Here is a 26,914-nt window from a genome sequence, read left to right on the forward strand (position 1 = left end):
GAATAGTTAGTCCAACCCCCTCTTGACCAGACTAGACGCTCATTGGCGCCCGGGTCATTTGAGTCTGACACCCCTGCTCTAAAGTGACCGTAGGTGTGAGTGTGAGAGTGAATGATTGTTTGTCTCTATGTGGCCCTGCTATGGACTGGTGAACTGTCCATGGCGTACCACGCCTAACGCCTTATGTCAGCTGAGATTGGCCCAGCGACCCCACGACCCTCATGTGGAGAATAAAGTAGTAGAAGACGGATGGATGATTAAGCTTGATGTCATAGAGCCTGAGTATTCAACCAAAAGATTATGATGAGCATACATTCAATTTAACATGAAATAATACACATAACTAAGAAAATAGTTTCACCTGAGAAGTTAAAAGAAGGTGGATAATATTGGCAATATTTACTTGAATAAATACAAGGAAACATCCATGATCAGAGTTATTGCGTGTTGATATTATCTGTAAACTTTTATTTGATTGCCCTGCTTGAGATTATCTGTAAACTTTTATTTGATTGCCCTGCTTGAGAGTGGGGCGATCTCAATGCCTGAGCCCACTGTAGAGACAGCATTGTCGTACAAGCCTCGACCTTTCAGCTGTGCTCGGTCTCTTGCCATGTCACACTTTAACATTAGTGCAGATGAATAAAACAATGTGAATTCAGAGTTCAGAGCATACATAGTGGATGGCGACAAACGCATACAAGGCTCTCTTTTGAGCCGGCATATACCACTTTAAAACTCTGAAACATGTCCAGCAGGGGAGTGTCTGAGTGGGAGTGTGTGATGCAATCTGTACAATGGCATAAACACTTAAGTACTTAAAACATTTTTTTTCTCTTTCACAGCCTCCATGCATGTCTGAGTGTGTGTGTGCCACTTGATGCCAGGCGGACAGAAGAAGCTGAACGTACATAGAGAGGTGGCTCTCTCCTTTAAGGACCTTCTGCTGGGCCTAAATCATTGATACAGCAAAGCAGCTGATGTCTGCCCCTACATTAGCAGATTACTTTTTAATGAACTCTGGCTGCCTGCGCTCTCCGCCCTTTTGACAGGCCCTGTTCCTGTGATGTCCCATCCTGTGTAAGACAAACTCGACTGCTTTAGACACACTCGTGAGTGTGACACCACAGGCAGTGGGTCAGCTGCAGGCAAAGGGATGAACCGTAACAAAAAGGGATGTTAACTGCTTACAACAGCCAAAGAGGGAGACAAGAGATGAAAAAAATAAGTTAGGGCCAATTACTGCTGTGTAAACACTGAACAGCCATTACATTAACATGCCACTTTATTAGGTACAAAGGACACCTAAAAACATACAGGAGTTGCACCTGATGTGGTTTTCTGCTGTTAAGGCCCATCTGCTTCAAGGTGCTGCATACCTTGGTTGTCAATACTTTTGTCTCTCTATCATTTCAAACCAGTCTGGCTATTCTCCACTGACTGTGAGCTTCCATAAGACATTTTTACCAACATCCTCACTGGATTATTTTCAGTTTTTTGGACCATTGCTTGTGAGTGAAGATGTGCCATCTGGCACAACCATGCCACATTCAAAGTAACTTAATCACCTTTCCACCACATTCTGATGCTTCATTTGCACTTCAGCAGGTCATATTGACCCCGTCTACATGCCTAGATGCCCTTAGTTGCTGCCACGTGATTGGCTGATTAGATAATGAAGTGGCCAGAGTGCATATATACCATACTGCGTGAACTAAAGTTAGTGTAAGAGTATGGAATATATAAAAAAGATTACAGGAGCAGGTCAGAGGATGTGAACAGTGTACACAAAGTGAGTAAGACAAAGCACGCTGCATGGGGGGTCCTATCCAAGTGCTGCCCAGCATCTACCTGCAACCCCCACAGAGCACTACATTTCCAAAGTGAGCGCAGGCCTGTGCGAGTGGCTCTGTGTGGGATGCCTCCTACACACCTTCAAGACACACACACACACACACACACACACGTCTCAAAAAAGATGGTGGTGATTTCACACACCAGGACAGCAGTGGAGGCGTTAGCAGCTCCACCTTTGCTGCCCCCCCGCTGAGGAAAGCTGCGGCTAAGCAGAAGGGCCGCCGGGGGAAAGTAGGTCAGGCTGACCTCTGTGCTCGGCGTGTCAAACGTTCACGGTGAGTTAAAGGGACAGGCCTTGTCAGAGTCCTGCTCTTCATAGCTGGGAAGGAGGAGGCACCCACCTAAGGGAGGGAACTTGGCATGCTGGGACAGACACATGTATGCACACATACCAGTCATGACAGGGACGAACATTAAGAGGTATGGCTCTTTAAAGTGAAATATCATGACGTAAATTGTAGCCCCGGGTCTGCAGACCCTAATGAATAAACAAAAGTCTGAACTGAAATCAAAATGACTAAAACTTCAGCTACAGGATACAATTGAATTTTCAGTATATTATATATAAGTGCCAGACATTAATTGGTGAATATGGTTTCAGAAATGTTTTCCAAGAAAAACCAAACACTGCCAGGTTTCAGCTTCATATATTACTAAGCTATATACTTGAATTTAAGACCAAAAAACACACATTTAAAAGCCTTACCTTACTGCCTGAAAATTACTTTTAATTGTCATTATTATACTGCCAACTATATTCTTGTTCAAATATTTTTGTTGGAGGTCAATGGTAAACTTTTCATCGATTTTGACTAGAAAACTGTTCTGTGTGAACATTCTCAGCAACTCCCACTGACAATTTCATTGACAATATGCATTTTTTTTGCCAAGCCTGACCAAGAGATGGATGTACAGAGCAATGAAGTCAAGCACATTGTTGGCAGTAAGAACCGAGTCCAGCGAGCAAACACACAATGAAGGAAATGGGAAGTGAATCAGTAGATCAGTCTCTTTCTTTCTCACTCACACACACGTTACAGTTTTTTTTTAGGCCTTTGTTATTTCAAATGGACCCTGTGACATACCCACCAACACAGAACATACTCCTCAGCCTCAGGGATGTGCACCAAGGCCTCGGAATGTAGCACCTTCGCTGTCTATTTGTAGTGGGTGTGGGAAGGCATGTGGGATGCCGTGGTATTCGTTTAGCAAGGCACCACTTAAATAAAATGTTCTGGCACACAAACGCACAGGTAGAGAAAGGTAAAGTTGGTCCAGGTGCACTCATCAAATTATCTAATCCTGTTAGCTGCGAGAAGCGCTGGGGCCCTAATTCCATTCATACTTTTCACGTGACGACAAGCTCCTTTGGGAAAACTTCCTCATGCAGCCGTCGCAGTGAAGTTACACTGACTTCCAGCATCGAAACTCCTGTGTTGTTTCACAAAATGCCGTACAGTTGTTGCTCCATCTGGTGCACCGATTGACGAGCAGATAAGACTAGGTTGTGCTTTTACAGAATCCCATCAGTAAAAGAAAACTCAGAGAGAAGAAGATTGTGGATTTGTGATATTAGACAAGCCTCTGTCCGTGGGGAAGGAACAAAAGTACAGCAACCATCAAAGCACACGTGTCTACGGTAGTTTAGATATTGTGCTAATTCTACCATATTTACATTGATGCTTTTCAGTTTATTTGTCCATGTGTGAACTAATTCAATAATATAAAATAGAGAGTGACTACCACTCGATAGAAATGATATAACGGATCTTAGAAATGTTGTCCTAATAGTCATATTGTTCACTTATAGGTGCCAAACCGGATTTACAATGAGGGAATGTAATAAACACATGGGGGAAGACCGTAAGAAATCTGAAACATACGCTGAACAGACTCTAGAAAAAGATGATGAAAAGGGTGTATTCCAACAGCACTTATCAGTTCTACACAGTGACACGAACCCTTTAAGTAGAGTAAAACAATTGTGATTAATTAATCAAATAATAATAGCACAACGAATATAAGGTATTACCCAGATGGCAGTAAACATGGTCATGTACGACATGTATACTGTATATATATGTATACTGTGAACAGAACTGTAAATACTAAAGTGTGAAACACAGAATGGCCTGTGTTGAATAAAACATTTCAGGTTTCTTTCTGGTTTTGTTTCTGTTTGCCTTCTTTTGTTCGCTGTTTCCCTCAGGCAGTCGCAGCACTTCCAACTTGACATTCTTAAATGAGTTGTGTCAAATCTTAAGACAACTTTAGTGCGTGTGCTGTCTTTTACAGATTCCAGATTTGCACTCAAGTCTGTCTTCATTATGCAGGACAGGCACCCCATAGTAACATTCTAGGTTTTCAGACGGTACGCTGGCATCCTGTGATACACGTAGATACGATATATGTAGACATCACCGAAGTCGAGCTGAGGAAGACGCTTTTGTTGTTTCCAGTGCTTGAAATACAACAGCAGGAGCAGTAAAAGGATCACAGAGGCTGTCAATGCGGCTGTCAATGATTTAAATATTCACTATTTCAAAAGGGATGTGAAATTACTGTTTCCAATGTGGGTGGCCATATTGATTTTTTGTTTTTTTTTGTAGGGTCACATGTTGGCGGAAGTGACGTGAATGAAAGCAATGAATTGGAACGAGGCTCCTCTGACTCATTGGACGGAAACGGCAACAGCTGCATTTTAAAACACTTAAAAAACACCTGTTTTTCTACACACATGAAACCACCTTGCTCAAAGGTAACTATCTAGTATATTTCCTTGGATACCAGTGACAAAAAAATGATATTAAGCAGCAAGTAAAGGCATGTTTATTCTATTTAGCACTGCATGAGCATTTTTGATGACAGTGACATTTCCCCTAATGTCAGACTTGTGAAACGTGCCATCAGATGTGATGCACGCTGCAAAGCTCCCTCTCTTAGCTAGAAAAACTACAGGCAGACCCAAAGCCCACACTCAAATACCAGTGTAGTCAACTATAACGATTTTCAACTTGATTTTTTTTTCCCAGTGATCTTCAAAGCATTTGATCTGCCTCCCTTGGCATCCAGTAGTAATGTGTTGGCATGCTAGGTTTTAAATCCCTCAGTCTCTGATCTTTACCCACTTCTATGTAGTTTTAATAAAACATGAGGTTTGCTTGACTGCCGCAGAAAAATACATGCCAAGGTGAAATGTGTCATTAATATAATAACCTGTTACTGCATGCTCGGAGAGCTGTACGTCTATATCTATAATGCAAGGACCAAAGAAAATGGGGAGGAATCAAGATGATCGTTAACCTTTTGCCATCTCGACGCAGGTCATCAAGTGTAGCACATTGAGGTATTATAGTAATTAAAACTCAACAGCTACTTCTACAGAAGGAGATGACACTATGGGGAAATTGTATTCCCCCACCCAACCATGAGCATTTGGTTAAATTAAACCCATTTTTCACTGGCAGGCTAATATAATGTGGGCAATACATGCAAGAAAGAAATTAGCTTGATAAGCGATTACACGTTTGGAGTCAAAAAACAACAAGTTATCAAGAGAAGAAGTGAGAACAGAGATGAAACTAAAACCTTCTCACAGAGCATTTGCAGCAGTGAGATATTTACCGGACTTTTGTTTAAATGAACAGAGATTTCACAAAAAAAAAACTCCTCCAACTACAGAAGAGCCAAATGAGATGACGGCTATGTTTGATATTTTGCTTCAGCCTCCACAGACGTATCGTTTCTAGAAGTCTCGCACATCTCCACTGCAGGAAATGCAAAGAGGAAAGACTGAGTGGAAGAAAGCAACGTGGTATAGGTGCTTATGGAGTAGGTGAGCTTATATTATATTAATTTATATTCTAAGCTCACCTACAATTTGTTCCCCAAAAAAACACACATTTAAAATCAATCTGTAAATACAACAAATAGAAAAAATAAAACAGATTTAATCAAAAGTCATGTGGACAACAGTTCATGCGTATACAGCGTGTAATAAAGATTACTTAGGCCACTGTTTAGCATCACATAACATAACATAGCACTTCAGGATGTATGGAGTCACTGTAGGTTTACATTTTTGTTTAATTTTAAACCAAACCTTACATATATTTGTGCTATAGCCAGGAGGACTACTTTAACTCAAACTTGAATTTAAATGTGAGGAATATCCTCGTAACAGTACTGTTAAAGAATAAAGCCCTTTACTTGACACCTTTTCATAGATTACAGAGGAGTGTATGACTTTAAGTAGGGTAAACAGAGCATCGCAATGCAACTACATTGTTTATATCTCAACATGGTATTTTCTTATTTTCTATTGTGAATTAAAAGCATCGTGCTTCGTAATATACAGTATGTGCCTTATAATATCATACACATCATATGATATGGCACAGCCCTGGTAAGATGAAGCAAATATTCCCACAACAAAACGCTGTCTACAGCGGCATCCGTATGAGTATATTTCATAACTTAAAGCACCGCCTCAACAACTGCCAAATAAGCATTAACCAAAGATGTCTGCAAATACATCGTAAATCCTCCACAGCACCAGGTAAGGAAAGCAAACCAACTTTATCTGCCTAGCAATTTTTCCAAGGGTAATCCAAGGATAGAGCCTCCTATAGAGCTCAGACAATTGACTGAGCCAATACAAAACCCCCTTAGTTCTCCAGTGGAATATAAGAAGTTTATGAATGCTGCACCAAGGATGTTCCCTTTTCAATAGAAGCAGTGGGGTGAGAGACCAAAAGCGCCAATGTAAGTGTTCTGAACTCAATCTTACACAGGCACATGCACCCACATTCCCTTCACTACCTGCTTTGTTGCTGTAAGGCCAACCTTGGAATGGACCTGCAAAAATTCAAGCGGGGAAGAAAAAAAAAGAAAGAAGCTTTTGCATTATTTTGTACTTGCTCTTGAGGTTACAGCCCTGGCTTGAGTGCTGCATTTGAAATACGAGCATTCCCCTCATAAATTGGAAGGCGGTCAGAGCAGATCTGAAAAGCTGTGGGGGGAAACATTTTCACTTAATCCAACACTGAATGGCAGGTCACACTGCAACAAAAGCCATGAGTCACTCATATGAGGCCTTTTTTGATCACAGTCCTTCAGAGAGCTATCCGTCTTTGTCTCTCTCCGTCTCTTTCGCTGATATTTGTGCCTCGAGCGTTCTGTCTTGCCCCGCTCAAAGCCAAACCACACACACACACACGCACTCAAAAGCATTTTGCACAACCTCTGGTGTTGCTGCACCGCTGCACCGTTGCACTGTTCGGCATGCAGAAGTAAGAAAGCATGATTTCATTAAGTGGATTATTTCAGAGCATCTGAAGTGACTTTTAACACGGTTGTCACTGGCAATAGGGAAAGGAGGAGGGAAAAAAAAGATTGACGTGAACCTTTTTTGAAATTGGCAGTGATTGAGTAACAGACAACAAAATTCAACACTAAACCCGTTAGTTTAGCACAAAAGAGACGGCTACAATGAAAAAGGGTTAAACATGTCAACTTCAATGTCTTGTCAAACAAAAAAGAAGTATTTAAAATATGCCTTAGGAAAAGTAGCAGTCGGTCCAGTGTTTACACTACTGAGTTGCCTAGAAAGGGGGTCAAAAAGGTCTGCTTGTACTTTTCCAGCCAGTCAGCAAAAGTTATCACATATAACAACAACTTAGAATCCCCTTCAGCTGCTGGGTTAACATTTGCTAACATTAATAAATCATCTTCAGCTGAGCATCGTGACAATGATTTGAAATGTACGTTTGCCATGTTTCTTCCATGTTACATGTTTCCTACGTAGCACGCTGTTGACATTGATCCCGCCCTTGATTTTATGGGAATAAAGCCGTAGAGGGAAGTTGTAATTATGAGATATTTTATGTCACTGTCATAACAAAGCAAACAGTCACAAATCCTGTCAGTCTACCTCCTCTCATGCACTCAGCACCCAAAGTCATCACAATTTGAGTCAGCACTGAGGAGGCACAAATCACTGACAGCTCCTCAGATGGGGGGAAAAAATACTTCCCACATGGCATGCTACATGTTTGGTCACTCACTTACAAGACAAAGAGGGAAACCAGTTCACTGCAGCAGAGACAAAATCACACGGAGACATGTGTTTTCTGACAGTGAGTGTGGTTCTATGGGAATTGCGGGATCCCACTTCTCTTCTGTGCCACACAGGGTGCATTTTCTATCCCTTCCTCCAATGCAGAGGCAGCACACGGCCGTGAAAGATTGGAGGCAAAGAGACGTCCTCTGGTTTATCCGCCCCGAAAGCCTTCGCATGCTCTCAGTTCCACATGAGGGATCTGATGAAAGCTGTTTGTCAGTACGCCACTTAATTATCAGCCGAAAGAGGAGCCTCAGATGCTATCCTTTGACAATGGCTCACAGCAGCCTGCTGACTACAGTGCCCACTAACAATGAAGAACGGACTGTAGCTACTAATAGTGACAGGGTACTGCCAACTGTCCACTTAAGAGTTAGACAAATTAAGTAACAACACTGAGAGCCTTTAAAGTGCTACTTCAGTGTGTATTCTCTTCTATGCACACTTAACTTTCAAGGGTCAAATTTTACCAAGATGTTTGGAAGAGGAAATGCAAAGTACAAGTGCTTCTGAAAATACATTCAAATGAAAGGGGGCCTTTTATTCTTCCTGCATGTCTATGTAAACATGTCGATGTATGCACGCTAACATCAGGAATCCAAATAAATAAGAATGAAATGCTTCTCCATCCTTACATTTTCATATTTTGTTGAGAAACAAATAGTGACTATCGCCAACAACAGCTGTGGATCAGGAGCCGTGTCAATTGCTGGTCCTTGAAACAGGGAAATGAACAACTAGAACAAGACAGCGTGATAATAATGTACAACTGAAATGCTACAATAGTGTTTTTTTCTACAGTGTAAATGTAAATGGGATACCGAGCAAATAACACACAACCACCAGCTAAATGCACACTGGACTGAGGCAGAAAAGGAGCAATCGTCAATGATCAGGAGGTAAAAGGGCTGGTTGACTAATCATGAGTTCTCCTCAGGTCTGTGCATGCTTTGGTATCTTAGGGTAAGACACTGAACCTCAAATTGCCCCTGATGGTTGAATGGCAGTGGTCAGCGGTCTATTAGACTAGAAACCATGTCATTTGTGCAATATGGGAAACGTACACAACATTTGAATGTTGCTGTGACAACGTTGTCTGTCCATTATTAAAACTGATCACTAAACAACAGCGTGGAGTTACATTGGCACCGTTAGACATTCTTAGGAACAACAGACTTGTGCATCTGTCAAAAAATGTGGGGTTCTACTGCAGTCGTACATGTACGTAACAATCCCCAGGCTAACTGAAAACACTTGGCCTGCAGGGTGCTGTTCAAGCAGAAATAAAACAAACCATTTAACATCATCCGTATTAATCTGATCGGATGCTCGGCTTTTCATTAGCAAAGTACAGAACTGCACATGTCCATGGGATAAACACAGAGATACACAGGGAAATGACTCAGAGTTATCTTGAGCTCGGATGACATTGATGATGAACACTGGGCTCCATCTATGCTACTAGAGAACATAATTCCCATGGTCACTAACCCACACCGGACAGGCGTGTGCCAGTGTAAACAGGAAGCAAATGATCCTCTCGGTATTTGTTAACTTATTTTCAGAAAATTGTACTAAAATTCTAACACTGGCACAGCTGAACGTAGAGTCAGTGTAGAGACAGTAGTGTTCTCAAACTAAAACCAGAACCTAACTTCTCCGTTTCTTCTTCAGGTGCTGCAAAAAAAAAAACCTGGGGTTGATCTGGACGGCAGGCGTTACTGTAGCAGACACAGTGTCTTTCAAAACAAAATTGCACAATTGTTGTAGTGTGGATGCAGCCTTGGACTCCCTTGGCAACCTGTCAGCAATGGTAAGAAGCAAAGCTTTAAGTAATCACTCTGCCCTTACTCGCAAACTATAAAAAAAGGGCCTAAGAATAGCAGTTTCTCTGTAATACGTATTAGATTTGATTTGCTTCTGAAAGGGAATCACAGACCCACCCTACAGTCCATTAGCCAAGTTAATGCAGAGCTGCCAGACTTACTGACCCATTAATAATACATTGCAGTGGTCAAAAGAGGCCAGACACCTCAGTGCACCCCCTCATCTCTCTACACGGCCACATTAATGGGCTAATTCAGATGCAATTAACTGGTGGGGAGAGGCTGTGGCCTTGTGGGTGGTGAAGCACAGACTGAAGGGCTTAGAGTAAGGCTTTGGATAAAATCACTCAGTTCACACACACGGGAAAAAAAAAACAAACAAAAAAAACCATGAACACCATTTCCACTTGTCTTCATATTTATCCTTTGAATTACAGTTTGTAAACAGAGCCTTGGCTAAATGACAGTTTTAACCTCCGTTTGCTGCTCCAGTCCTAATTCATTTTGCCTGATGAAGATCTAAGGACCAAACATTAATAAAAGAGACCAGTTTTTTTTCTTCTTTTTTTTTGAGTGGCAGAAACAGATCACGAAAATGAATGTGATTTTGAAATGATTACATTTAGTTTCATTGCACTTGGTCAGTATAAGCATACTGTATATATGCAATAGTGGCACACCTAGGGTATATAAAGAGAGTAAATCCAAAAATGAATTGACCAGTGAATGTTTTTCACGGACGGCAGCAGCAAACTGTGGCTGTAAAATACCGATGATAATGCAGTGATAAAGGGTTTAAAAAAAAGTAAAAATGCAAGTCAGAAAACAAAATAACAGTTAAGATTAAGGAAAGAAAATACAATTATCATAAAGCAAATAGACCACACATGCCCCAAACACAAGAGGAAAACGCCAATGACAGAGATAGCGAATGCAAGTACAAGAGAGAGAGAGGTGGGGCTGTGACATCATCGTTTTCCCAAAGTAGCTTATTAGTTGTAAGCTTATTAGTTGTATACAAACAAAGGTGATGTTTTAAGATTTTACCTCTCTGGGACCATTTTACAAGTGTGGATAAAATATGATAAAAAAAAATCTCAAGTAGCATTACCTTAACTTTTTTTCATCAATGCAGGCCCTGCAACACTTTGATCCAAGTGGATCTTCCTTACACTGAATCTGCAAAACAGCAACTGCTTCTCTGAGATTCAAATTTGAGTTATTGGTAATTTTCATCAATTACAGCAAGTTTCATTCAATATTGTGGGCGAACAGAAACCTACTTTTTGAGAATATGTCACACTGACAAATGACCAATTACAGAAGCGAAATGCACGCGTCACATCTGTGGCCAGAATAACCCACGATTAGCCCTGCTGATGCTGAATGTGAGAGCAGCGTCTGTCAATACAGGCGCCCAGGAAAGACAGCGGGGCCCAATCTGGCATGTCATCCATCACTAGTTCCACTCGACTGCCACAGCTGTGTCACTGTCCCCTTTTCACAGACTGCTGACCCCACTGAGGACGCACCAGCAGGATGATCAAATATCTCTCTGGGAGAAGAGACAGCCACCCCGCGACACTGATAAGGCAGAGAACTACACATTTCTTTCCTATACATCCACGTGACAGAGACATCTTCATCAGTACGCCGCATTTAACGCCAAACAGAAAAAACTGAAATTTTAATTCCATGGATTGGGAGGAGCCGAGTGAAGCCATTAGCTGCGAGAGACTGACAACGGTGGTGATGGGGGTTAAATTGTTGCCATAGAAGAGAGGGGGTGGATTAAAACAAAGGGGAAAAAAATGGAACAACATTGGCCAGACATATCCCCACGATAATTACTTGCCACAAAGATTTTATCAACATGCCAATCATCAGGGCCAGTCTACGACTTATTAGATGTAAATGCCCTACAGTCTGGATGCAAGGCAGCATGGCTCTGCTCCCAGACTGAGTAAATATTCCGTGAAGAGCTTAAATCAGTCGAGCTACAGACCTTAACCATATCAGTAATCTCAGGTTGCTGTAGAATTTTTATTTTTTAAGATCCATCTCCAGCCTCTGCTAATTAGTGCTGTTGCCTCCTTCATATCCAGAAAGAAAAACACTGTGTATATGCTACAGTGTAGGCAGATAAATTAGCTGCAAGCTTCACAGGAGGCAACCACTCTTCGGGGAGAACAGGCTACTACCTTAATTATGAATATTACTAATTACATAAAAATAATTAAAAAAAAAGAGACCAAGATTAATTTTAACAAAAAAGAACTCATACTGACACTAAAATACATTTGTCAAAATGAAACAAAACCATTTAAAAACTATTTTATATACAGACGAAAACCAGCGGCTGCACTCGCCACTCTGACGCAGCTTAGATGAATTTAACAGGGCAAACTTCAGTGTTAAAGGTGGATTCCAAGGAGTGTGATCTATTTATAGCATGCAGAATTCATCAGTACAGCCCGCTCCTTTCTCCTCCTCCTCCTCCTCATCCTCCTCCTTGTCAGGGCAAAAATCAGTGCACATACAAGAGGCTATGTTAAAAGGCACCATCTGCGATCCCAGTGTAAACAGCAGTAGACTGACGTTCAAGAGCAGAATGGCCATTATGTTATTCCTCCATTTATTCAGCCTGACGTTGCTGTCTTATTAGCAGTGTTATGACAGGGACGATTTGACTCAAACCAATTACTAAACTAATACATTCAGATGCTCTGACTGTGTACAGTGATAGTGCGTGTTAAGGCAGACGGATAGGTGACTTGATAGAAGAGGTAGTTTACTCTGAGGCCATTTCTTTTTCTTTTTTTAAATGCATGCTCAAACATGACGGGAGATGTCGGAGTTTAGGAAAACAATTAAACTGAATGGAATGATGCCACCCTGTTATTCCAGTCTATTATTTTCATCTTCCTCATACGTTTTCACGGTGACTGAAAGATTTATTAACATTTATTAAAATCAAAGTTGAAAAGGCAGAACTGCAAATCAAAATTGAATCTAAAACTCAAGATTTGTCTCTTCTCCAAACAACATACCTGTTATTTATTTTATTCCCCCTCAAAAGAGGGAAAAAAAGAAAACTCACATTCGGCAGATTCCTGATTCGTCTTCAAAGAATTCATGATGTGGTGCGGCAACTTTCACACATATTCTCGGCAATGTTACTGTACAAAGTCCCTCAGAGATGACAGCCAGCCATGCAGAAAAATGATGGAGGGCAAAAGGCTATTCAAATGGAGATTTAAATTAAAAGCAAAGCAAAAGCGCCGTTTCTGTCTAAAAATCTGTCCCTTGCCACGAAACAATGACTAAAGAGTTTCTAAGCAGCTCCCTGTGGCCATTCATCTTCCCTCTGAAGATTCTCAGAAGCGGTTAATGATTTTTCCAGCTATGAGTTGTTCTGAATTGCACCTCCAAGTCCTCGCACGTTTGTAGCTACCCCCAAAAAAGTGTTACAGACTACAGATCTGTGACAAAGCAAAGGCATGACCAGCTGGAGGTGATGATCTCAGTACAGTCGCCACATAAATGCACAGCTCTGGAAAAGACAAAGTAACGTGGATCCTAAACCTTCATCCAGTCATTACAGAGTGTTAACATGGACACAAAAGGTATAGTCAAGAATTGACTTAAACAGATCTCATTATCACAAAGGAGGAAGTTCACTGAATTGATCACCATGGTCAACAGCTTTTACAACGGGCTGCTGCATCACACTGAAAAAAAGTAATGGGGGAGCTGTTAAGGGTTAATGATTGTTTAAAATGATAACAGAGGACACATATATAGGGGATGACTGAAGAGGTTATTGCCCGGCTGCCAAAAAGACAGCTACAGCTTCAAGTAAAATTGAAGCCAACATCTCTACACAAGCCTGCAGGCCACAAGGGGAAGTGATACAAGCCTCCGGCTTTTTATGTTCTGCTCTGCAGTCAGCACTTCACTCAGTGTGGGGACAGCAGCTCCTGCCAAAATGTATCCGTGCCAAGGCCTGCCAGCCTGCTCTTCCCGCCCACTCTAAGGGCCAGAGCGTGAGCGGTGGGGCGCCGGTAGGCGGGCGTAAGGTGAGGCTGGTGGGCGGGTGGCCAGGCTGGAGCTTCCTGACACGGGAACCCGCCTCACAGCAGGATCAAACTGGCTGCCGAGTGAATCACAGCCCCTCCCACCACCTGACAGAGTCGGCACCAAGCGTGCACAGCCTCTTTCACTGTCTCTACAATTAACAAGGAACCCGCGATGAGACAAAAGTGATGAAAAAAATACTACCTGATGCATATGACTCTGGACAGGAAAAAAGAGACACTTATGAAATGAGGTGAAAGTGAAACTCTCGATAAACTGTTTCTGCTAAAGAATTCAGCAGAGTGCTTGAACTTTAAACGCCGTCTTTACGGTGTAATGATGGCCCCGGTTGAAAACGTAGATGACGGTATCTCGCACCAAAGCAATTTTACACTTTCACATTTCAGGCCCTGCAACCCTAAGCTTGAGTGAGGAGATAGGGCAGGAAGTGTAAGTGCAAATGCTCATACCTGGCCAATCTTATTTAAATAAGCAACATGAGCAGGGTTTTTCTGAGCTGTGACTAGTCACTAGTGAGAAGCAAAAACATTATCTCCAGAGTAAATAATGTCCTAGAGGACCAGTAGCTACCCAAATTGCTTCTTAAAAAAGAGAAAACTGCTCCAGGCTGCTATTATTAAGCCTCAGATCCAATGGGAAGTTGAACCTTTGATCTGTATAGGGTACTGTGTATTTGCATTTTATAATGAGATCAAAGCAAAGTCCAGGGCCCCTGCAGGAGGCAGCTCTGTGCCCCATCTCTGCACATTGGACTATTTACAGACCAAAGCTACATTTTCCTGTTAACAAGATCATGTAAGAGCTACGGACCTCAGTGAAAATGCAGTGGGAGATGTTTGTTGGGTAATAAACAGCACCTTACAGTTTCTCTCAGCTAATTTTCTTTTCCTGTACTCAGGTGTGGATGAGAAAAATAAATCATGCCAGTAGCAACAATCTTTTCAAAAGTTCAAGAGCAAACATTTCAAGCATTTTTTAAAAAAACTGAGAATTGCTCCAGATTTTCTTTGGCATTCTTCTTGTGGAAGAAATGCAGCAGGGAATTCACACACTTTGCCTGAAGTGAGCCTATGAGGAGCTGGAAGAAGGTTTGAGATCAGCGTGGAGGTCAATGTTTGTGTACCTGGAGTCTCTTTATTCAATACTGTTCCTCGCTATTTTCTTTAAACAGAAAATACACCAGAAAAGAAAATCACACAAAGTGTCGCCCTGTCTTTTGCTGAGCTTATCAGAGCAAAGTCTCACATTTTCCGACAGGCCGATTAGAGCCGAAGCGGAGGGAACGGCGCACAGTCGGAGTGCATTAAAACGTACGCTCACTTGCATTAAGGAGGCTGTTTGTTTGAATTAGCTTGCACACGATGAAGGAATAACTGCAGCAACACCTAAGAGATGAAAGTCTGCATTTGGATATATAAATAAAATAAATATTCAAATGTAGAAAACTGATGTTGTAATCACTTCACAGGCATTTACTATATATTGTGTTCTAATTGACAAAGACTTACAGTAACTGGCCATCATGATGCACATAGGTAAAAGGGTAACAAAGGGGAATCCCCCCTCTGCAGCTGCCTCACTGAAGTGTGCTGAAGCTTAACGCCTGCAAGTCATCTATGCATCGACTTTTTACTAACGGCAAAAGTCAGTGAGCGCTGATTTGTGATTTATGACACGCACGCCTGCATAAGTGGAGAGCAGACTTGAGAAGGGGTGACTATAGAATTTTATTTAGCTGCAATTTCCATTTATTTAATTACTAATTGACTTGAATTTATACATTCAAATCAAATTCCATTATTTATGTTCCAATGGTTTTCCCAAAATGCTGATTCTGACCCAAAGTCTAAATAGCTTTTCAAGTCGCACCATTGCAAAGTGCTCCAGACAGTTAGAAAGACATGTTTTCCTGTTCCCGTTTACCTTTTAATCTCTGGGGAGTCATACGGGTCAGCTTATGCTGAGTGTAAAAGCTTTACAGTTGGAGAAACAGGTATGAGATGTGACAAAGAAAATATGGACAAAAACAAATAGACACAGTTTTACTGCATTAGAGCCCGAGCACAGAACTGAAAGGCCTCGGCATTTCTTGGAAATATACATTTTGAAATACAAGTACATAAAAAAATATCCTTAAGTAATCTGGCAGATATTGACGGAAACATGCTTTTTATGCAAGACACAGACAGAGAGGAGAGCTACAGTGTACACTGAGAACATAAAGCTGCACAATATGAATTAAAAGCATCTAAAAGAGCTGGAGACGGTGTTAAGAAAAGCACCATCTAATTGCTTGTTCATAGACGCCAATCACTTCTGCACTCTTGAAGGTGGCATTCACATTTTTTCGACCGTGAATTTTATTTTTATGGACAGCATTTTTCGACATTCTTTAAAGTGCAGGCTAATGGATTTTCTTGGATTAAATGAGTTGCTGATGCTCGGATTGGCCCACTCTTATCCTTGCCCACGCAGCTCGCATTATCATGCATAATAGACGCACGTGTGGACATAGTCCCAAAATGTGGACATAGTCCCAAAATCCTGTGATCTCCATGGGGAACATAGAAGCAATAAGACTTCACCCGACCTCAATGCTTCTAATTACGTATATGCATACTCAGTCACATGATATGTGGATCTGTACAACAGTTCAAGTCACGGTGGAGGATGAACATTACTACTACATATATTGCATGTTAGACAGTTTACAGCATCACAATCAGGTGTTTTTACGAGTGTTTTAAAGGAAATAAATTACAGCTGAAACAATAACACGAATAATCGATTATTAATCAACTATTTTGATAATCGATTAATCGGTTTGAAGCTTTTTTCATTATTAAAACAAGATTTTCTTAATTTCTTTACTCTATAGAACAATGAAATCATTGTTGAGGTTAGGTTAACATCTTTATAGTTTATAGCTATATACAATAAAATGAACACTGTAGTCTTTCTGTAGCCTCTCTTTATTATTATCATCACAGTCTTCTTTTTATTAATCTTCCAGCAGCCTTATTATGAGAGTCAATACGAATCTTTAGAGATGTTATTCACCCTGAGCGGATGAGAACCCACATGCTGTGCCCCGTGCATAGAAGTCCACTGAAACAGACCACTGTCATCCATTTTTGCCTGTGCATGAGGGTTAACAATGATGCATGACAGTCTGTGGAACGCCACATTAAATTAAAAATAATAAAATTGTCCCCCTTCCTCTGTACTAACTTGTCCCATATCCCTCTAACATGAATGGATCTACCCGTCCTCTCTGGAGGTTACAGAGCTCCTGCTCTGCTGCTGCTGTTGCTAGTTCTATTCCTCCTTCACCTCCAGCAGTGAACTCTTCTGCTGCTGCTGCTGCTGCTGCTGCTGCTTGAGCTCAGAGATAGCGAACAGCGAACAGAGTCTCACATACATCAGCGCCGACACTACATGTGCCGTCTTTAACCGAACACAGCACTTATTTGTAGCCATACATCATGTCAGACTGAGAGCATCCGTCTCATCACCATCTACTTCTTAATTGCAAAGCAGTTTTGAATAACTTGCAGAGTTCAGCATATTTGTTTAAGGTCCAGTGTTTGGCAGCAACTGAAGATAAAATCATTTTACTGCGTTTTTTATGTGTATGTTTTTATGCGTGTACAATCACCTGGTTGTATGAAATGCTTTTGATGACCCCAGATTTCCTGTATCTAGCAGGAGCCAGGTTTACTTTACCGAAGCTACCATTTTGGACAACCGTGTTATTACAAATCCCCCACGAATAAACTGAATATACGGCGTCTAGGTTCTCCAACAGATTTGGAAGGGTGAGGTGAGGGATGTTTATCTGCAACATGCAACCTCACTAATAAATGTTGCTAAATGTTACACACCATGCCTTGCAGAGTTTTTAAGCATTTCTCATTTGTATCTGCTCTGAAGTAAAAGAGATATTAAACCCAGAGATTTATGTCGATTATTCATTGATTGATCTTTCAAAGTCAATTGGATTTGAAACTATTTTTAAATACAGCAAAAATCAATGCATTAGATTAATTTACATTCATTAATCACAGATCATGTAATCACTTGACAGCCATAATATATACAGTACTGCGCAAGTCTTAAGCCACCCAAGATTTGTTGTTTTATCAATGTCATAATAATCATACAGTATAATTATTTCTTAATCGCTTTATTGGAACATGTATAAAGTTTTAAAATAACAAATGTTTCACAAAACACAGCTATTATAGTTTAAAGTGTCCAGTGTGACCTAATCTATACTATGTCAACTAGTGATACCAGCGCAAGAACTGTTGAAGAATATTTCAATTATTTGGCTGTGCATGTCCTCGCACAGAGCGTCACTGAACATAGGAGCTCCATGCTGCCATTGTTGCGGGCGAGTTATAAAGCGAAATCAACGATTATTATACTAAAACATTGAAATATGACAATTCTGATATGTTCATATACTAAAAACGGACAGAGCAACATAACGCAGACAAGTTAGCTTACCGTTTTTATATGATATACCATGTTTGTAGTCGAGCTGCAATTTGCAAACTGTTGCTTGCAAACTTTGCATTCGATTTTTTCCCGCCATCTATTTTTGTAAAATGCTGCCACACTGCCAATATCTTTGTCATGGATGTTAGAGGACTGACTGTAGCCTAAAATGAAACACTCAAAATTAAATAAAACCACCGGACGTTCTTTAATCTATCTGTCTCTTGTGGGTTGGGCTAATCCAAAATACTGAAAAAAGGGGGGTGTTCTCTGAAGACACGCTGTTACCTGTAAAACAGGGGTGCTCTGAAAACACTCCCATTAGCACTTGGTACGTTCCTGTTGATGAAATAAAATTAACCATAGACTGTATGAAATTAACACGGCAAAAAGTCGACCAATCAGAATTTGAGTCAACTGGTCGACATAGCTAGTGCTATGTAGTCGACAGCCCTACATAGCACTAGCTTATAGAGAGAGATACAGCCCCAACAATGTCAATAAATATGAGTCAATATGAGTCAATAAATCAAATTTCTCCTCCACATGTATACTCGTACTCAGCGAGTTATCTGATTGCCTGACCTCAGTCGAGCTACGGCCGCAGCTCGACTGAGCTGTGCGTGTAAACGTAGTCATTGACAGCTTGCTTATAAAGACGACCAACTTTCAGTCACATCATTCCTATCAAAATGCCACTTTTGCACATTACTGTACATACATACCTATAAACGCGCTCACGCACTATACACTATTTTATTTCAGCAGTTTAGATTCTCAGAAAAAAAAATTATGACAGGGAAAACACCCTTTTAACAAGAACTGAGAAAATAGTGACGCAGGCTCTAGACTGTGAGCATATCTTCATTCTGGTTTTTCTGCGTTTCCTGTGCTGCACTGCATCCTGGTTAGAGTGATGTGGTTTTTCTCACTTTTAAATGTGATGGGTATTTCTACAGATGCTGCCCACATTTAGGCCAGGATCTTTTCATCTACGCAAGCTTTTACTAAACTAGAAAGTACTTGAAGGGCGCCAATCTCCACTAAAGATGACTAATTCTCCAAGTCGCTCGTATACCCACCATTTCAGTTACGTCAAGTATTAACATCTCATGATAATGAAAAGGAAACCTTTCACATTTAAGCATCACAACGCTGCTCGTAGAGTAGATTATTCTTGTGAAATAAAAATAATTTAATCTTATCAGCATGACCTTTTGAAGTAAAACCTTTTGAAGCACATTTTCGCAACCATACTACTTTAATATCACATATGATGCAACCATTACAAATACAGGGACACAGAAATTGTGATTATTGTGGACTTTCAACACTGCATTAAAATGTGCCTTTTGCTTTACCTAGTCGCACATTTTCCACAAGTACAGTCACTCTTTCTTTACCGGGGAAATGTTTCGAATTCATCATCGAATTCATGATCTAACACACGTACAGTAATAATTATTTAAGAGTATTATAAGTATTATAAAAAGTTGGTCGGGTACTGTGGTTATAAATTAAAACAATTCAAAAACTTGTTTGCATCAGTGCATTTATGAAAACACACCTTTCTATTCCAATGACCCTGCATTATTATTATGACGAGCTTCCATGCGTACCCTAATACAAGTGAATAAAATCATTTTGGTAACTACAAAACTGATTGCTCAGACCAGCTGCTTAGATTAATTTGCTCTATCAATCACTTTGTTGTTTTATCTAAAAAATATAGTGTGAGAAGGGCATGCAGAATGTGGAGGTCAGTGTAAACTCAGTGCAGTAATAATACATGCAGACTAACAACACATTATGCTGAAACTAAATAAGAAGTGACGATGGTAAAAGAGGAAACAAAGGTGGCAAAATAAAAAAAAACAAATCGAAATACATTTCTTCACAAAATACATCTCGAGGAAAAATCATGCCATTTATAGTAAAACATGTTTTCTCACACACACACACACAAACACATGTTGCAAAAAGCTATTATTCTTAGGACACTGCACTGAATTCATTTCATTTGGACGACCTATATATAACCATAACTAATTAATGCCTAACTCTAACCACAATTTAAATCTAAGCCTAAATTTAGCCAGTTTCTCAGAAATCTGATTCTGCCTCACAAGGACCAGGGTTTAGTCCCTATGAGGGCAACTGGTCCTGACAGCTAGAAAAGGTCCTTAAGAAGTAATAAATACAAGTACAAGTACACACACACAGCCTGTACACATGCCAGATCTTGTCGCCCCAGGAAATGGGCTTCATACATCTTGTCTGACTGCAATAAAGCAGTGCCTAAGATTCTATTTCCAATAAACGTCGACTGATTGAAAAACTCATTCTAATATCAATTTCCATCTGGGCCCTTTAAAAGGCAATCAGCATAGCTTCATCTCGGTATATCATGGGCTCCTTGAGATGATGACACAGCACTGGCTCTCTCTTTCTGCATAATGGCCTTCTCCTATCAAGGCATCTGCAATGAATAATACCACCCATGAATGGGCTATTTAGTCTGTGTTCGCACAGATAGGGGCCACTTCTCTGAATATTAATCCAGGGTTTTAAACTTTATATGGTTCTCTCAGGGCTGAACCATTTTTCACCAGCGTACTCATAGTTTCTCTCTAAGCTTTCTCAGAAGTGACAGTGGTGATTACCATAGGGGTCTCACTTTGGAGATGGACTTAAGATACAGAGCACCCACGAAACAATGATTTAAGTCAAAGAAAATGAATTTCAACTCCTCTGAAAAACCTCTCAACAGTTCAATCAAACCGTGTTTAAAGCTTTGAAATCAAAAAAGTGTTGCTTTGTCCACATTCCATCATAATGCTATGTTAAGAATTACCTACTGTAAGTGTGCCTATGCAACAGATGAAGGGTGGATGCAACTCTTTCTTACCTTCCAGCCACTGCCCGCCTCCCGATAGTAGGGAAAGTTATCACAGATCCACTGGTAGATTTCACTCAGAGTCATCTTCTTCTTTGGCGAGCTGTTGATAGCAAACGTAATGAGACTGGCGTAGCTGTAGGGCGGCTTGCCGTCTTTGTGCTGCTGCACTTCCTCCTGGTCCAACGTGGTGTTAGGATCCAGTAGGGTACTCTTTTTGCCCATGCCTGGTCCATGGGCATTTTGAGCATCCGCCTTGCGGATGGCCGCCTGCATGGTCAGCTGAGGAAGCCAATCCATGGAGGTCAGGCTACTCTCCAGTTCCGACGTCATGGTGGCGGCAGGCTGGGCAAGAGGGGGGGGTGGGGAAAAGGTGGAGGTGGTGGTGGTGGTCGCTGTCGGCGTTCGCTGACTGATGGTGAGTTGATCACGGTTTAAGCAACAAACTGAGGCAAGTAACAGCTAGAGGGTGAAGTCAGGGGTCCCTCAGCTCAGGACATTAGCAGAGCATCTTCTGAAGGTCAACTGTGGAGAAACAGAACAAAGAAATGCATTCATTAGCCAAATACCCTTGGTTACAAGGAGCAGCTTCACATTGGGTAAAAAAAAAAAAAAGGTAATATACATAAGCAATACCAATACTGCAAAAGTAACAAAAGTAAGTTAAGGTGAGGAAGCTGGTGAAAACTATTTTTCCCAACATCAATAACACCGGTCTGTGTCTCTGCAAAGTCTGGTTGTATTCGCTGTGCAGAAGATCACAAGCCCACCACTTTCTCCATCACTTGCTGGTCTTAAAGCTGACTCATAGCTGGGACTCCATCTGCACACAAAGAGAGTAAATGCCAGGCAATTGTTTTCACAACTGCCAGCCAAATGGGGGAATGGCTCAGGAGGAATTCCGACTCTCTTGAGGATAGTAAACCCCCCTCTCCTTTCTTCCCTGTTGCCAGCTTGCCTGCCTCCTCCCCTTCTTCCCCCTAACAGAGCCTCTGCCATCAACAAGCCAGTCAGTATCGTCTCGCAAATTATCCTAGGCCGTGTTCGTGTTGGCCGTGCTGTGCAGAGTGCTGCCAGCAACAGCCTGTCTTTCTGTCCCTCACGGCACACTCCCCTCACGATCTTAAAATAGAGGGGCTGCGTAGAGAGGCCTAAAGTTACAAATGTAGGTGAACTGGGGCATGTGGAGAAAAAATATCCCGAGCAAGATGACACTGCAGTCTAGCTGAAGGGAAGAAAAAAAAAACAGAACAGGCGGAGGTCTGAGGAATCCTCATCAAGTTGTGGGAATTTTCTCTTGACAAAGCATGCTCGCACAAGTGTGAGTGTGTGTGTGTGTGTGTGTGTGTGAGAGAGCTTTAGAGGGCTGAAAATACACAAATTCTTGACAGCAGCCAGGAGGACAAACCCTAATCTTTTTTAAAAAAGCAGCTGTGTGTTCTTTTCAGAAATTGTATTGATTAATATTACTCGCACAATTTTTTCCAAGGTCGTTTTTTTAAATGTGCCTTACAGCAAAAAAGGCGCCAGTTCCGTGACCTGTGCTGAATGAGGGCCTTTCAGTGTGGAGTTTGCATGTTCTCCCCGTGTGCGCGTGGGTTTTCTCCGGGTACTCCAATTTCCTCCCACAGTACAAAAACATACAGAGGTTAATTTGACACTCTCTAAATTGCCCGTCGGTGTGAATATGAGAGTAAATGGTTGTTTGTCTCTGTACATTGGCCCTGTGATGGACTGGCGACCTGTCCAGGGTGTACCCCGCCTTTCGCCATTTGTCAGCTGGGACTGGCTCCAACGACCCATGACCCTCATGTGGAGGGTAAAGTGGATAAAGTAGACAATGAATGAAATTACATTTTTAAATGAATCAATCATGAATCATTAAATGATATTTATCAAAATATCATTACTTTCATTCTGTGGTGTTCTCTCCATGCTAATAATACATTTGATTACATTTCAAATTATACATTTATATTTCATTATATTTTGATCAAATGGTAAAAAAAAAGAAAAAAAAAAAGAAGCCATTTAAACATAGTTCAGGCAGAATATTTTTAAAATGAGTAAGCAGAGACTTAAAAATAAGTTTTACAAAATAGTGCCAGGAAATAGTTAATACAATATTTTGGCCTCTGCTGTATTTATGAGAAGAAATGAAAAAAGTAAGAAATTCCTCAACTGGGCAAACTGAACTGGTCTCAGTTGGTCAAAAACTGTTTTCGGTTGTCCTTTTAAAAGATGTCTCACAGTAGGGGTTGGCAATGCCCAGCAGTCAATTCCTTATCCACTATCACAGCGGACATGCAGAGGCAAATGATGAAGGCATTTTCACACATGCTTGGAGACAGAATTCGGGGGGAAGGAAAAACCAAATTCAGAGATCATTAATGGGGTGAAGAAGTGGTCCAGAATATTCCTCTTTAATCAGCATTGGGTTGTATAATATGCAGCAAAGTTTCTTCTGCTGGAAATACGAACGCATTTACATGTATTTGACTTGATGTGTCGTGTTTTGAAAGCAACTGCTTTGTTGTTTTAGTGTCTGTCAAATTCTGTGATCATTGGCATTTGGATTGGAATGATGTGACTGAATGTCTGGTCTGGAGTGAAACTCATATAACATGTGTATGTAATGCTCAAGCGTGTCTTGAATAAACCTGACATAACAGAAATTTGTCAACGTGAAGCAGTAAGAGAAATACAGGTTGTACCATTAACATTAATTATAGTTTTAAAAGAGCCAGACTTGTGTTATTTTTCAAGGTCACAATACATCCTTAACACATTAACCTGTAGAAACTTTTGTTTCCCCAGAAAAAGTATTTATTTTAAAACTGCATGCATGTCTCCCATATTTTACAGATGTGTTTCAATAAAGTGAATTTGAAATAACTTAATAATGTTGTATAAGACTTTTGCACAGCACTGTATGATAACCACATAGCCAATAGAGCTCCTGTAGCTGACATCACACAACCAAGGTAACGCCCCCTTTGGCAGGGAACGACGCTGTTCTCTTGATTAGACGTCTATAGACACTAGACCAGTGGTTCTCAAACTTTATATACCACCTGAGAATATATTGAGTTCTCAAAGTAACACGTTAAAATACAGTGGTGTAAATAGAGGCAGATTTATACCCAATAATATAATATGCTTTCTCATCATCATCATCATCCTCTTCCTCACATACACTTCACTGGTATAGCGAAATTAAGATAGAGCAGGAGATAAGGTGACTCCAATTATTATTATTTAATTAACCAAAACATTTCTACACCCTCTGGTCAAAATTCCTCAGCTCCACTCGAATCACATACCCTGGTACCACCAGAGGAAGCTCTCGTACCATTGGTGGCACATGTACCACAGCTTGACAACCATGGTACGAGACAACACGGCAATATATCAGACAACTCCTCTCTTCGACCGCTGTTTTCATCATCAAAGTGAAGATGGAACCAGCGAGATGACAAAGGTGAATCACTGCTATGAAATGTGCAGTGTTGGGAAACGACAAGCAACGGATTTCATGGTTGAATCTTGTCTGAGTCCATGATTTGCCATAAGCTAGTTCATAGAAACCGAGCCATGTGACGCCTGAAGCTCTACTAGTGTTGCAGACAGAGCTAAAAATGAAAGCAGTATACTTATACATCATTCAAAATGGTGATACAAAACATACTACACATGAAGATGGGCATACAAATAAGCTTTGCAAAGTTTTTAATGAATGTTTTTCAAAACGTTATACCCACTGCAAATCTTAGTCAATTGAAATGGACTAAAATCGAGTACATTTCAAGCATTTTGACAGTCATAAGATGTTTAACAAGTTTCTTTAATGAGTCTATTTTGAAAAGAACTGGTTATTTGCCTATCAGAGGTTGTATTTATTCTTTCAATATTAACAGTTGCACTGTTGTGTGTATTCACATAGCTGGAGGCCTTGATGAAAACACCAAAGGATTTAAAGTAACTCTCCAAACATCTACAGTTATGAGCAAACTGACAGATGAGCAGCCTTCCTGACTGACTGTCAACAGGTGAGTCAGAAGTGGTGGAGGACGGTTCTCATCCCTTAAAGCACAAACAAGTCCAACAAAGGGCATCTCCACCCTGTGACTAAAATGACGGTGACTCACCAGCAGCTAATGGGAGTAATTCTCGTCTATAAATATTTAATTGAGAATTAAATAAATAATAATAAAAAACATCAACATATCATTACACACTTGAATATCTATATTAACCAGTCAAATGCCCTAAACACAAGATATTTTGTAAAGATTGTTCATAGCAACAGATAGTAGCCGTATGAGATGTTTGAGAAGTGTGATCTCTTACAAGTATGCTAATGAAATGAAATAGAGCTGAACGATTTGGGGAAACTATGGTATGGCGATTGTTCTGCCAGATATTGAGATTTGACTTGAAGTCGAGCTTCAGTTCAATATCGCTTTGTTATTGATTTAAAATGTGCATTATTAATGCATGGCCATTCCTTGTAGTCTGCTGTACTACACAGAACTATATTAAGCAAAGTGTTCCTAATAAACTGGCAACTCAGTGCTTTATGTGTATTAGTTAACTCTTGGGGGTCTGAAGGTGAATGTTTTGACTGACACCAAATGCCCAGTAATAGTGGGGGAGGCAGGGAGGAGGAAGCAGGCAGAGCCTCATGGTGGCCGCTGCGGGTGAGCTGACAAGAGGCATGGGTTGATGAAAGGCCCTCCGCCTGTTACACGGAGACACATGCCATTTGACCTTCCATGCTAATGATCCAGCTGCTACATAATCTGTGGCACTAAGTCAGTGTCTTGATTAGAGAACCTTGGGCTGTGGCGGGCGTGATGAAGAACAACACAGCAGGGAAGTACGTCAGCACTCCTACTGCCTTCATTAGCCTGCCAGGCTGTGGGACAGTCAGAGCAGGGACAAGCCCCAGCCTGCTGCCGCATCAAGGAGGACTGTCAAAGTATGTTCACCACCGGGTCTGGGGGTAGGCAGAGGAGTACTGAGGAGGCGGGAAAGATGAGAAGAAAAGCCAAGGGAAATGAAGCAGCAGGGGAGACTGTTGGGGGCACAAGCATGCTGCGATCAGGTCTGGTAGAGCAGATACAAACATTTCCTGTATCTACAGTCTAAATGCTGGACTCACACAAATGCAATAGAGGTGTCAACTTGAAACACTTTGAATGGAGCGGCACCAACTGCTGTCAAACTCTGGTGTGGGTCCAATGCTTCGCTTTGCAGCAGAAGTTTGGATATGTTCAAGCGTCAGCCAATTGAAACATGTTATGCAAATATACTGACAAAGAAAGTAGCCAATCAAATCACACTAATGTGTTTAGCTCAAACATTACACGGCTCAAACTGACAAGGTTGTTCCCCCCATTATGCTATGTCACATCGCAATCACATTTAGCAACATTGCGACACAGTTAGCCTTGACAGACAGCGCATTACTAGCTTCTGATAGCTACCGAGAGCACGTACAATCCATCAAGCGTCGACTTAACACTTACGCATGAATCCAGCGCAAGAGTTTGGGTGTCCTGATTAAGAGCCCAAAGTCACACACACAGAGCCACTTTGTTCTGGCTCTAA

The 26,914-nt window shown here is 41.0% G+C and overlaps 1 protein-coding gene across 1 annotated transcript in view; it reads right to left on the reverse strand.

Annotated features, from left to right (window-relative positions):
• The window catches only part of foxj3 (forkhead box J3), a 77,720-nt gene that overhangs the window by 21,329 nt on the left and 29,477 nt on the right, over positions 1-26,914 (reverse strand). Inside the window, exon 2 of the mRNA XM_044024492.1 lies at positions 21,314-21,826. Within this exon, the coding sequence (XP_043880427.1) occupies positions 21,314-21,634 (321 nt within the window). The 5' untranslated portion in view covers positions 21,635-21,826. The remainder of the gene's footprint in view (positions 1-21,313; positions 21,827-26,914) is intronic.

This window comes from Solea senegalensis, linkage group LG4 (assembly GCF_019176455.1).
Source record: "Solea senegalensis isolate Sse05_10M linkage group LG4, IFAPA_SoseM_1, whole genome shotgun sequence".
Classification (NCBI taxonomy): Eukaryota; Metazoa; Chordata; class Actinopteri; order Pleuronectiformes; family Soleidae; genus Solea; species Solea senegalensis.